Source organism: Thunnus thynnus, chromosome 24, assembly GCF_963924715.1.
Source record: "Thunnus thynnus chromosome 24, fThuThy2.1, whole genome shotgun sequence".
Lineage (NCBI taxonomy): Eukaryota > Metazoa > Chordata > Actinopteri > Scombriformes > Scombridae > Thunnus > Thunnus thynnus.
The window spans coordinates 15457854-15471570 of NC_089540.1; the positions used below are offsets into that span (position 1 = coordinate 15457854).

At 33.6% G+C, this 13717-nt stretch overlaps 2 protein-coding genes across 2 annotated transcripts in view; both read left to right on the forward strand.

Annotated features, from left to right (window-relative positions):
* Positions 1-13717, forward strand: part of LOC137176729 (lymphocyte function-associated antigen 3-like) — an 85888-nt gene that overhangs the window by 41927 nt on the left and 30244 nt on the right. The window lies entirely within an intron of this gene.
* Positions 1-13717, forward strand: part of LOC137177287 (uncharacterized) — a 36823-nt gene that overhangs the window by 7476 nt on the left and 15630 nt on the right. Inside the window, exon 3 of the mRNA XM_067583474.1 lies at positions 8449-8475. Within this exon, the coding sequence (XP_067439575.1) occupies positions 8449-8475 (27 nt within the window). The remainder of the gene's footprint in view (positions 1-8448; positions 8476-13717) is intronic.

Genomic DNA, 13717 nt, shown 5'->3' on the forward strand with positions numbered 1-13717 from the left:
CAGATTTATCAACATATCAGACTTTATTACCATAACACCTGAAAGTGGGGACACAAAGAGTCTCATTGTCCTCCCTGTTCTGGCGCCAGTGTGTTGAGCACTGGACAAGTTCAACTCAGGAGTACAAACTTCTGAGGACAGGAAGACGCTTAATAAAATAAAATGAAATGTAATATAGACTGATCTGTTTGTTTTAATACATTTATATTAATGTAAATGTGGTGATATCTGTACATGTAGAGCCCCAGAGGCAGCGCTGCTGTTCTGACCAGAAAGAACATGAAGCTTCACTGTAACTTACATTCAGACAAACTAATGTGGCAGCTACAATTAATCTGTGACTCCAACATTTATCTTCCAAGAGGATTATATCATATATCAAAATACTACGGAGACATTAGAACCAGCGGTGAATCAACAAAGAGCTGCACAGATCAGTTTCCTCCCCGGGATGACGACGCAGGACTCGGGGTGCTAGCAGCTGAGATGACCGGCTGCTTTCACCCGGCCAGCGGCTCCTCACATCTCCGAAAACGTTGCAGCAGATTTACAAACAGATGTTATTTGGATAAACTGACCACATATTTGGAGCCTACATGGATAATTTCTTGGCTGAAAAAAATATTTAATCTTAATAAAGTGAGATATTAATAGTCCTAGAGTGAGAATTACAACAGTCTGGCTCAAAATCTCCGCCATGACACCTCGCTCTGGGAAATCCAATCTACATCGCATCGCAAGGCACACTGGGTAATGTAGGCCCAGCAAGGGCCCGCCTCCCTACGACAAAACGATGAACTGAAAACTGAAAAAAGAGAAAGTTGAAACTGAGAAAATACTGATGTAAAAAAAATCTGTCACTGAAGAAAGACAGACATGAAGAAAAAATCTGAAGACTTACATTGAAAAACACATCATGCAAAAAATATCAGAATTAAATATGATAAAATTGTAAGATTGTAATTTTTTAATGTCTGTTTTATTTTTCAGTGGAACTTGTTTCAGTGCCAATATTTTCTTTTTCAATTCAGGCTTTGTTTTGAATGCCAAATTATATTTTCAATGCCAAAATGTAAATGTCACTGTTCTGACCCCATATAAAGACATATCTGACCAACATTTGTTTGAATAGCAGCAGTTAAAAAACTTCTAATATGGATTCACTGTGTGATAGATGCATCATGGTTGTAACAATTCTTTATTCATTTCACAGAGTTCCTAGAATGGTTGGCTGAGGGTAAGAACAACTTTTTTTTTTTCTTGAACTGTTATAACTGCAGTAAACTAGAAGTTTCACTGTCTGACAGATGTATTGTGGTTGTGACAATTCTTTTATCATTCAATGCTGATCTCAACAATTTCTGAGGTCCATAAAACATCCACCCAGGACCTGGAAACTCTGAATCTACGGCTGAAAATCACAACAGAAAAAAACAACTTTGCCAAGTTCACATATCTCCGCAATTCAAATTAACCACCAGTCGTCTACCCAGAAGTGACTGTTGTTAGCGCGACATCACGGTCTGCAGTTCTAATGAATGGTGGAGTGATATTTTTAGTGATGAGGCTTTTTTTCATTTGAGCACGGCGAGGTGTGCTGTCATTCTGATCAGAGCACGTTCTAAATGTCTCGTTGACCAATCAGATTGTTCGGTCGGAGCGACGTGTTGTATAACTGTAATTAATTCAGGTATTTAATCTCTATATCTGTCTCAACCAAACGATAAAAGAATAGTTATGAATGTTACAAATGTATTATTAATACCCATGTTGTAGAAGTTTGACATTCACAAAAGAAAATGTAACTTATAAAACCTAATTATGAAACAAAACATGATTAATGAAGAATTCCAGTGAGTTAACACACACTTATTCATCTTCAATACAGGAGAAGCTGAAGGGATATGGCAAGGTAAGATAGAACATTTTCACATTGGTCACCTATTTGTCTTTAATAATTTTAGAGTATTTAACATGACAATATTATTAATAATGTTCTGTTTTCATGCATCCAGCACTTAAAAGTAATTAATATCTAAACTTTTACAAGCAAAAACCAGTGTTTCAAATGCATTCAATGTACTTTTTTTTTTAATTGCTGAATTTTAAGAATCAATTAAAAAAGTCTCAAATTCGACATATTGTTAGTTGTTGTTGATTTAGTAATGTGATGTTTTCCTAACAGACAAATGAAGTTTTACAGTCATCAATCATACTGCTGTTAGTTTTAACAGATCAAATTAAAACATGTATTCTGACAAATAGATTTATTTGCAACTAAATACTGACAAAGACATATCTGACCAACATTTGTTTGAAAGCAGCAGTTTAAAAACTTCAAATATGGATTCACTGTGTGATAGATGCATCATGGTTGTGACAATTCTTTATTCATTTCATAGCGTTCCTAAAAAGGAGGAGAGAGGGTAAGAACAACTAATTATTTTTCTTGAACCGTTATAACTGCAGTAAACTAGAAGTTTCACTGTCTGACAGATGTATTGTGGTTGTGACAATTCTTTTATCATTTAATACTGATCTCAACAATTTCTGAGGTCATTAAAACATCCACCCATGACATTGTCAGAGTATTAGGAAAACCCATCTCTCATCACTCTACACATAATGTCCACTCTGTTAATACTATTAATATTGTTCTATTTGTTAATGAGAACCTGTGTTTGTAAAGGCCACCTTCAACATCTGTAATTAATTCAGGTATTTAATCTCTACAACTTTCTCAACTAAACAAAACCAGCAGATAAAAGAGCAGTTATGAATGTTACAAATGTATTATTAATACCCATGTTGCACAAGTTTGACATTCACAAAAGAAAATGTAACTCAGGATGAATATGAACCAGCAGAATTTGCTGTCAGCTTTTGATGGTGGGTGTTAACCTGCTTCTGTGTTGAAACTGTAAACGACATCATCCTGATTCAGCACAAATATTCACAACATGGTGTGTTTGAGCTCATGATGTTCATAGTTGAGTAACACACAGTCTGTTTACTGGTAAATAAACTTTATATTATTAATAAACATTATAAAACAAAACATGATTAATGAAGAATTCCAGTGAGTTAACACACACTTATTCATCTCCAATACAGAAAAAGCTGTTGAAAGGACATGGCAAGGTAAGATAGAACATTTTCACATTGGTCACCTATTTGTCTTTAATCATTTTAGAGTATTTAACATGACAATATTTGAAATAATGTTCTGTTTTCATCGATCCAGCACTTAAAAGTAATTAATATCTAAACTTTTACAAGCAAAAACCAGTGTTTCAAATGCATTCAATGTACTTTTTTTTAATTGCTGAATTTTAAAAATCAATTAAATAAAAAAGTCTCAAATTGGACACATTGTTAGTTGTTGTTGATTTAGTAATGTGATGTTTTCCTAACAGACAAATTAAGTTTTACAGTCATCAATCATACTGCTGTTAGTTTTAACAGATAAAATTAAAACATGTATTCTGACAAATAGATTTATTTGCAACTAAATACTGACAAAGACATATCTGACCAACATTTGTTTGAATAGCAGCAGTTAAAAAACTTGTAATATGGATTCACTGTGTGATAGATGCATCATGGTTGTGACAATTCTTTATTTATTTCACAGAGTTCCTAGAAATGTTGGATGAGGGTAAGAACAACTTTTTTTTTCTTGAACCGTTATAACTGCAGTAAACTAGAAGTTTGACTGTCTGACAGATGTATTGTGGTTGTGACAATTCTTTTATCATTTAATACTGATCTCAACAATTTCTGAGGTCCATAAAACATCCACCCAGAACCTGGAAACTCTCAATATATTTAATGGAAATATGAAAATAATTAGTTTATTTTTTAGTGTCAAAACCCAAAATAAGAAAGAAGACAATTACAGAAAGAGAAAATAATAACAACATACATTATATTAAACATACATGATACTATTCAGTTATAGGAGTGGCAAAAATTGGATTTAAGAGGTGAAGCGTCAACCATGAACCACAACGTCCCTGATTCATGTTTGATTAGGGACCTTTATCGATTGTTGTTCTCCATCTCTCTCTCCCCCCGTCCCTCATTTTCTGTTATCTCTTCACTGATACTAATCAATAATCAATAAAAGCACAGAACACCCAAAAATGTATTTCTCAATTAAAATGTGAATGGTGTAATCTTTGGAATAATGAGATAACCTGCATCCTGTGATGTGAGTGTTCGTGGGGGAATGTGAGGTCTGAGAAGTTTTGACAGGTCAGGAGGTAATAGGTAGCAGTTTGTAGTTTGACTTGAATGAAACCGTAAACCAGTGAATCAGAACAACAACATTGTCAGAGTATTAGGAAAACCCATCTCTCATGACTCTACACATATTGTCCACTCTGTTAATACTATTAATATTGTTCTATTTGTTAATGAGAAGCTGTGTTTGTAAAGGCCACCTTCAACATCTGTAATGAATTCAGGTATTTAATCTCTACAACTTTCTCAACTAAACAAAACCACCAGATAAAAGAGCAGTTATGAATGTTACAAATGTATTATTAATACCCATGTTGCACAAGTTTGACATTCACAAAAGAAAATGTAACTCAGGATGAATATGAACCAGCAGAATTTGCTGTCAGCTTTTGATGGTGGGTGTTTACCTGCTTCTGTGTTGAAACTGTAAACGACATCATCCTGATTCAGCACAAATATTCACAACATGGTGTGTTTGAGCTCATGATGTTCATTGTTGAGTAACACACAGTCTGTTTACTGGTAAATAAACAGAAATTATGAAACAAAATATGATTATTGAAGAATTCCAGTGAGTTAACACACACTTATTCATCTTCAATACAGACAATGATGATTACTGGAGAGAGGAAGGTAAGATAGAACATTTTCACATTGGTCACCTATTTGTCTTTAATAATTTTAGAGTATTTAACATGACAATATTTTAAATAATGTTCTGTTTTCATGCATCCAGCACTTAAAAGTAATTAATATCTAAACCTTTACAAGCAGAAAACAGTGTTTCAAATGCATTCAATGTACTTTTTAAAATAAATCGCTGAATTTGTTCATTTGTAGCTTTAAAGATTTTTTTACTGGTCATCAGTTTAATCAGTTATAACAGTTATATAACTGTTTACATAGCAGGTTAATTGTAGAGATGTGGAGATGCAGCAACTACACTCAGATCACGATGATCATCTTCAGTTTAACCAAATAATAGGAACCACTTCATTTAAAGTGAACATTATCAACATAAGTGTATTTTGGAAATGTCTATAGAGCTGTTTTAACCTACAGTATGTTACATAGGTGTGTCCACATGCAGTTTTACTATATATTACTATAACTAGAACTTGCACTGTGTGACAAATTAATATTTTATTTATGAAGCAGAGCAGGGGAATGACAGACACATTTTTACACATACATAGCAGTTCCACAGTCAAAGTATAAGTCAGTAACAATATAACAAGATAGATCATGTAACTAATAATACCAATAAATACATAAAATTTGACAAAACATAACTTTTTTTATAGAAGAGAAACCTTTTTGTGCTTTTCAAAAAAATTGATAGTGCAAAATGAGCGATTAACATGAAGACACATGACACAGGACAAGACAAGAGGGACAAACAACAAAACAACAACAAAAAACTGGATTAAAATTTTTAGATTTTCTTATTGTATTACACACACGTGTGTTTTTGTGCTTTTTCAATTTCATAGATCACTAAGGGATGCATAAAAGTTTTCCACATCAACTGAAAAAAAAAGTCTAAAATTGGACACATTGTTAGTTGTTGTTGATTTAGTAATGTGATGTTTTCCTAACAGACAAATGAAGTTTTACAGTCATCAATCATACTGCTGTTAGTTTTAACAGATAAAATTAAAACATGTATTCTGACAAATAAATTTATTTGCAACTAAATACTGACAAAGACATATCTGACCAACATTTGTTTGAATAGCAGCAGTTAAAAAACTTGTAATATGGATTCACTGTGTGATAGATGCATCATGGTTGTGACAATTCTTTATTCATTTCACAGAGTATCTTGAAAGGAGGAGAAAGAGTAAGAACAACTAATTTTGTTTTTTCTTGAACCGTTATAACTGCAGTAAACTAGAAGTTTGACTGTCTGACAGATGTATTGTGGTTGTGACAATTCTTTTATCATTTAATACTGATCTCAACAATTTCTGAGCTCCATAAAACATCCACCCAGGACCTGGAAACTCTCAATCTATTTACTGGAAATATGACAATAATTAGTTTATTTTTTAGTGTCAAATCACTAAAAAAGAAGGAAGACAATTACAGAAAGAGAAAATAATAACAACATACATTATATTAAACATACATGATACTATTCAGTTATAGGAGTGGCAAAAATTGGATTTAAGAGGTGAAGCGTCGACCATGAACCACAACGTCCCTGATTCATGTTTGATTAGGGACCTTTATTGATTGTTGTTCTCCATCTCTCTCTCCCCCCGTCCCTCATTTTCTGTCATCTCTCCACTGATACTAATCAATAATCAATAAAGGCAGAAAACATCCAAAAAATGATTACTCAAATAAAATGGATGTAATCTTTGGAATAATGAGATAACCTGCATCCTGTGATGTGAGTGTTCGTGGGGGAATGTGAGGTCTGAGAAGTTTTGACAGGTCAGGAGGTAATAGGTAGCAGTTTGTAGTTTGACTTGAATGAAACCGTAAACCAGTGAATCAGAAGAATTGTAGCAGCTGCATTTTGGACTTGTTGGATCTTTTTAATAGTACAGAATACAAGACCTGAATGAGCATGAATGAGAATTTCTGCATCTGACTGTGTTAGAAATGAGTGAACTTGGACGATTTGTCAGAGGTGGAAGAAAACTACTTTAGTGATGTTGCTGATGTGTCCCTCAAATCTAAGATAAATGAAATTACAGGACTTCTTTATCTCTACTGCTTAGTGGCAACATCAGAAGACAACTTCCTAATCAGAGCTGAAAATGTAAAGTAGAGGTTCATTGATAAACACACTGAAAGGCACCAGAGACAGTCTCCCTTTCTGTATCTGTATGTCTGAAGTCTTTGAAGCCATAAAAAAGCCTTGAAGGTTCGATATTTAAAAGGTCAAGACCAGGCGAGTCTTCAGCTGTACTGCAGAGACTGTGTGTTGTCACAAAACTAAAACGTATGACTCATTACATTTTCTTTGGCTGATTCTTCCTCACCTCTGAGAACATTGTCAGAGTATTAGGAAAACCCATCTCTCATCACTCTACACATATTGTCCACTCTGTTAATACTATTAATATTGTTCTATTTGTTAATGAGAAGCTGTGTTTGTAAAGGCCACCTTCAACATCTGTAATTAATTCAGGTATTTAATCTCTACAACTTTCTCAACTGAACAAAACCAGCAGATAAAAGAGCAGTTATGAATGTTACAAATGTATTATTAATACCCATGTTGCACAAGTTTGACATTCACAAAAGTAAATGTAACTTATAAAACCTAATTATGAAACAAAACATGATTCATGAAGAATTCCAGTGAGTTAACACACACTTATTCATCTTCAATACAGGAGAAGCTGCTGAATGGAGATGGCAAGGTAAGATAGAACATTTTCACATTGGTCACCTATTTGTCTTTAATAATTTTAGAGTATTTAACATGACAATATTTTAAATAATGTTCTGTTTTCATGCATCCAGCACTTAAAAGTAATTAATATCTAAACTTTTACAAGCAAAAACCAGTGTTTCACATGCATTCAATGTACAAATAGATTTATTTGCATCTAAATACTGACAAAGACATATCTGACCAACATTTGTTTGAATAGCAGCAGTTAAAAAACTTCTAATATGGATTCACTGTGTGATAGATGCATCATGGTTGTGACAATTCTTTATTCATTTCACAGAGTTCAAAGAAAGATGGGATAAGGGTAAGAACAACTTTTTTTCTTGAACTGTTATAACTGCAGTAAACTAGAAGTTTGACTGTCTGACAGATGTATTGTGGTTGTGACAATTCTTTTATCATTTAATACTGATCTCAACAATTTCTGAGGTCCATAAAACATCCACCCAGGACCTGGAAACTTATGAATGTTACAAATGTATTATTAATACCCATGTTGCACAAGTTTGACATTCACAAAAGAAAATGTGACTCAGGATGAATATGAACCAGCAGAATTTGCTGTCAGCTTTTGATGGTGGGTGTTAACCTGCTTCTGTGTTGAAACTGTAAACGACATCATCCTGATTCAGAACAAATATTCACAACATGGTGTGTTTGAGCTCATGATGTTCATTGTTGAGTAACACACAGTCTGTTTACTGGTAAATAAACACAAATGATAAAATAAAACATGATTAATGAAAAATTCCAGTGAGTTAACACACACTTATTCATCTTCAATACAGGAGAAGCTGCTGTCAGGAAATTGAAAGGTAAGATAGAACATTTTCACATTGGTCACCTATTTGTCTTTAATAATTTTAGAGTATTTAACATGACAATATTTTAAATAATGTTCTGTTTTCATGCATCCAGCACTTAAAATTAATTAATATCTAAACTTTTACAAAAACCAGTGTTTCAAATGCATTCAATGTACTTTTTTTTAAATTACTGAATTTTAAAAACCAATTTTAAAAAAAGTCTCAAATTGGACACATTGTTAGTTGTTGTTGATTTAGTAATGTGATGTTTTCATAGCAAATAAATGAAGTTTTACAGTCATCAATCATACTGCTGTTAGTTTTAATAGATAAAAATAAAACCGGCTGACAAGTAGATTTAATCTGTTCATTTTTTAAGAGTAAAATCACAAAGTTTAAAAAGAAAGACAATTACAAAAAGAGAAAATAATAACAACACACATTGGGCCCTACCTTACACCCGGTGCAAAGCGGCGCTAAGCGCAGCGCAAGTCTCTTTGCTATTTTAAGACCGACGCAGTTGTCATTTTCCCATCCAGTGCCCACATTGTTAAAATAGCAAATGCACTTGCACCCATCTGAGCGCTCATGGGCATGATGGTCTTAAAATAAGGTGTGGTCAGGTGCATTGCTATCTTGAGGCAGCAGAAAGCGATTGACCAACAGAAACCTGGTCTGAAGTCAATGGTGCAGTGTTTCACTGTTATTTTAAGTGTTATCAGGATAGTAATATGCGCCTACAGGCGGGTGCACAATGTACACTCTGCTTGTTACACACATGGACGCGCAGCAGCGCACAAACATGCAAAAGATAACAAATAAAAGGATTACAATGTGAAAGATTATTATGGTGTATATTAACATATTTTGAAAAATACATGTCATAATGCTTTGTCATAATATTTATCAGAATTAACTAATCACAGTAATGAGGGATTAAATTGTTTAATTATTTGACCAAATGGTGGCAATATATGGAGGTATTTAAACAACAGATCAAACACAGATCGACTTTCCTGCTTCATCAATACATGATGACATGAGGAACACATGAGGAAATAAATGAGGTGAAAACAATGATTCAACTAAAGAAGGAAATAAATCTGGACAGCTTCTAGCTGCTGCCAGCAGCAGGATCAGAACCTTGGAGAATTGATCAAGTCCTGATAACTGTGTTGATGATTCTTTACATGATTAAAACTAATGATTTAATTTTTGAACAATATTCAACAAATATTCTTTAAAATATTTGAGATTACGGTGATCAGGTTTCCAAACTTATAGCAAACCCTGCTGATTTGACCTTTTACTTCATGACTGAACAAAACAATTTTAAAGAAACCAAAGCTGTAATTAAAAAAATAAACCTTTTCAAAAACCAAACGAAGATAAATTTGCAACAAATTAATGAACAGGACCTTAAACTGGTGGTCTGGGGCCACGGGAGGGTCCAGGAGCAGCAGGGGTCAGTGTGCTCGTTATGGATTGTGCGTTTTCACTTTGCGCTCGAGCAGATCCGTTGCCTCTGCAGAGAAGCGCTCCTTACTACTTGGAAAATGCACCATTATAATAGCAACCTGCCAAGAGTGCACCTGGCTCTTAAAGGGAACTGGAGATGACACTGTGATTTGTTTATTGCATGTTACGCCCAAAACACACCCATGATTAATTAGGAGACTATGTACAACCCCTTTGAACCATGCGCCTGGTGCATCGACCATTTTTCTGTCTGTTAAAATAGCAAAAGTGGATTTGGACACACCCTAAAAGCATTTGCACCATGCGCTTCAGACCATGCGCTTTACATCATTAAAATAGGGCCAAAAATATTAAACATACATGATACTATTCAGGTATAGGAGTGCCAAAAATTGGATTTAAGAGGTGAAGCGTCGACCATGAACCACAACGTCCCTGATTCATGTTTGATTAGGAAACTCTATTGCTTGTTGGTCCCCATCTCTCTCTCCCCCCGTCCCTCATTTTCTCTATTGTTAATATTGTTATATTTGTTAATGAGAAGCTGTGTTTGTAACCTTCAACATCTGTAATGAATTCTGGTATTTAATCTCTACAACTTTCTCAACTAAACAAAACCACCAGATAAAAGAGCAGTTATGAATGTTACAAATGTATTATTAATACCCATGTTGCACAAGTTTGACATTCACAAAAGAAAATGTAACTTATAAAACCTAATTATGAAACAAAACATGATTAATGAAGAATTCCAGTGAGTTAACACACACTTATTCATCTTCTATACAGGAGAAGCTGCTGAAAGGACATGGCAAGGTAAGATAGAACATTTTCACATTGGTCACCTATTTGTCTTTAATAATTTTAAGTATTTCACATGACAATATTTTAAATAATGTTCTGTTTTCATGCATCCAGCACTTAAAATTAATTAATATCTAAACTTTTACAAGCAAAAACCAGTGTTTCAAATGCATTCAATGTACTTTTTTTTTTTAATTGCTGAATTTTAAAAATCAATTAAATAAAAAGTCTCAAATTGGACACATTGTTAGTTGTTGTTGATTTAGTAATGTGATGTTTTCCTAACAGACAAATGAAGTTTTACAGTCATCAATCATACTGCTGTTAGTTTTAACAGATCAAATTAAAACATGTATTCTGACAAATAGATTTATTTGCAACTAAATACTGACAAAGACATATCTGACCAACATTTGTTTGAATAGCAGCAGTTAAAAAACTTCTAATATGGATTCACTGTGTGATAGATGCATCATGGTTGTAACAATTCTTTATTTATTTCACAGAGTTCCTCAAAAAGTGGGATGAGGGTAAGAACAACTTTCTTTTTGTCTTGAACCGTTATAACTGCAGTAAACTAGAAGTTTCATTGTCTGACAGATGTATTGTGGTTGTGACAATTCTTTTATCATTTAATACTGATCTCAACAATTTCTGAGGTCCATAAAACATCCACCCAGGACCTGGAAACTCTCAATCTATTTAATGGAAATATGACAATAATTAGTTTATTTTTTAGTGTCAAATCACAAAAAAGAAAGAAGACAATTACAGAAAGAGAAAATAACAACAACATACATTATATTAAACATACATGATACTATTCAGTTATAGGAGTGGCAAAAATTGGATTTAAGTGTCTATTAGTGTCACTACTATTACTACCCGGGTAGGATAATTAGTGTGTGTGTCTTATCTGTAACCCAATGAAAATGAACATCACATTAAATCAGATGTCCTCTGTGGGCAGTTCCTACGGTTGACCAACACCGTTTCTACAACCGTCCACAGAGTCACAGGCTGGACTCACCATCTCTGATTCTATCTGGTCACAAAAAAACCAACCTACACAGATACAGATAGTGCAGGATAATAAGTTATTTGGTTCTCTTTATGTGTTTAAGATGAGATCTCATTAAATTCTTTTCTCTCTCATACATCATATAACCAACAATTAAGGATACACTTGTACTACATTTACCATATATTAACAACTGGTAATTTTAACATGAACAATTTACCATGAATTTCTTTAAAACAGACGTCTTTTTAAACTTTAACAATAAATTATTTACAGTGAATTTTCTCTCTGTCACATCAACATTTGTATTCTTACAGTAACAGATTGCTTACTATGAATTTCTTATGTCAAAACAATTAGCATTTTATCATTTATCTAAAGTATTTGCTGTATTGTTACATTTTTATGCAGCACTTTAACGTACTGTTAATTTAATCATGAAAATGAACTAAATTATCCTTTATGATTCACTTAGCATGTACATCTAGTAACCAAAATCAGTTAAATTACCATTTACTGGCATTACAAAACATTAAAGTACACAAATCCCATTAAAACATAAAGATTTTAATATTAGAAAACAGTGTAATGTTCCTTTAAAGTGTTGACATGGTGTCGGTCGCTCCATTAGCCAGAGCTAGCGATTAGCAGCTAGCGATCTTTTCAGACTATAAATACAATGATACAGTTGCATCAAAGCATGTAATAAACATCAGACCACATTTTAACAATCACCGGTTGGTTTTTATGAAAAGTATTTTGACTCAACAGGAAGTTTAATGCAGCTTCCCTCCACAGTGGCTAACACAACAACAGACTAGCAGACAACATGGCAACTCACCGGAGTTTCTCAACATTAATAACTGGACAGAAGTTGTTTCTCTCTCGCTCACAGTTGGACCTCTATTAAAAGATCAACTTATTAGCATTGTTACATGGACATTAATCTGACTTTTATGACTATTTTGCGGTGTTTCATACCAGGAAATGCTCGTTTTTCTTTGTTTACCTGCTCAGACACGTCTGCTGTGTTGGCAGTGCTGCTGCGGTAGAAAGAAGAGAGAGCACGTGTCTCCCTCAACATAACAGGCGCACTGTGTTTATGCACCCAACAACATGTAATTACATCTCTAAATCACATATATGGGTTTTGTAGCCCTATGATCCATGTGGGTTACAAACGTTTTCTACATCAATTAAATAAAAAAGTCTCAAATTGGACACATTGTTAGTTGTTGTTGATTTAGTAATGTGATGTTTTCCTAACAAACAAATGAAGTTTTACAGTCATCAATCATACTGCTGTTAGTTTTAACAGATAAGATTAAAACATGTATTCTGACAAATAGATTTATTTGCACCTAAATACTGACAAAGACATATCTGACCAACATTTGTGTGAATATCAGCAGTTAAAAAACTTCTAATATGGATTCACTGTGTGATAGATGCATCATGGTTGTGACAATTCTTTATGTATTTCACAGAGTTCCTAGAAATGTTGGCTGAGGGTAAGAACAACTTTTTTTTCTTGAACCGTTATAACTGCAGTAAACTAGAAGTTTCACTGTCTGACAGATGTATTGTGGTTGTGACAATTCTTTTATCATTTAATAGTGAACTCAAAAATTTCTGAGATCAATAAAACATCCACCCAGGACCTGGAAACTGCTGAGTCCACAGATACCAACAATGAAACTGGTGAGTGAAAGATAAGAACCAGCAGAATTTGCTGTCAGCTTTTGATGGTGGGTGTTAACTTGCTTCTGTGTTGAAACTATAAACGACATCATCCTGATTCAGCACAAATATTCACAACATGGTGTGTTTGAGCTCATGATGTTCATTGTTGAGTAACACACAGTCTGTTTACTGGTAAATAAACATTATATTATTAATAAACATTATAAAACAAAACATGATTAATGAAGAATTCCAGTGAGTTAA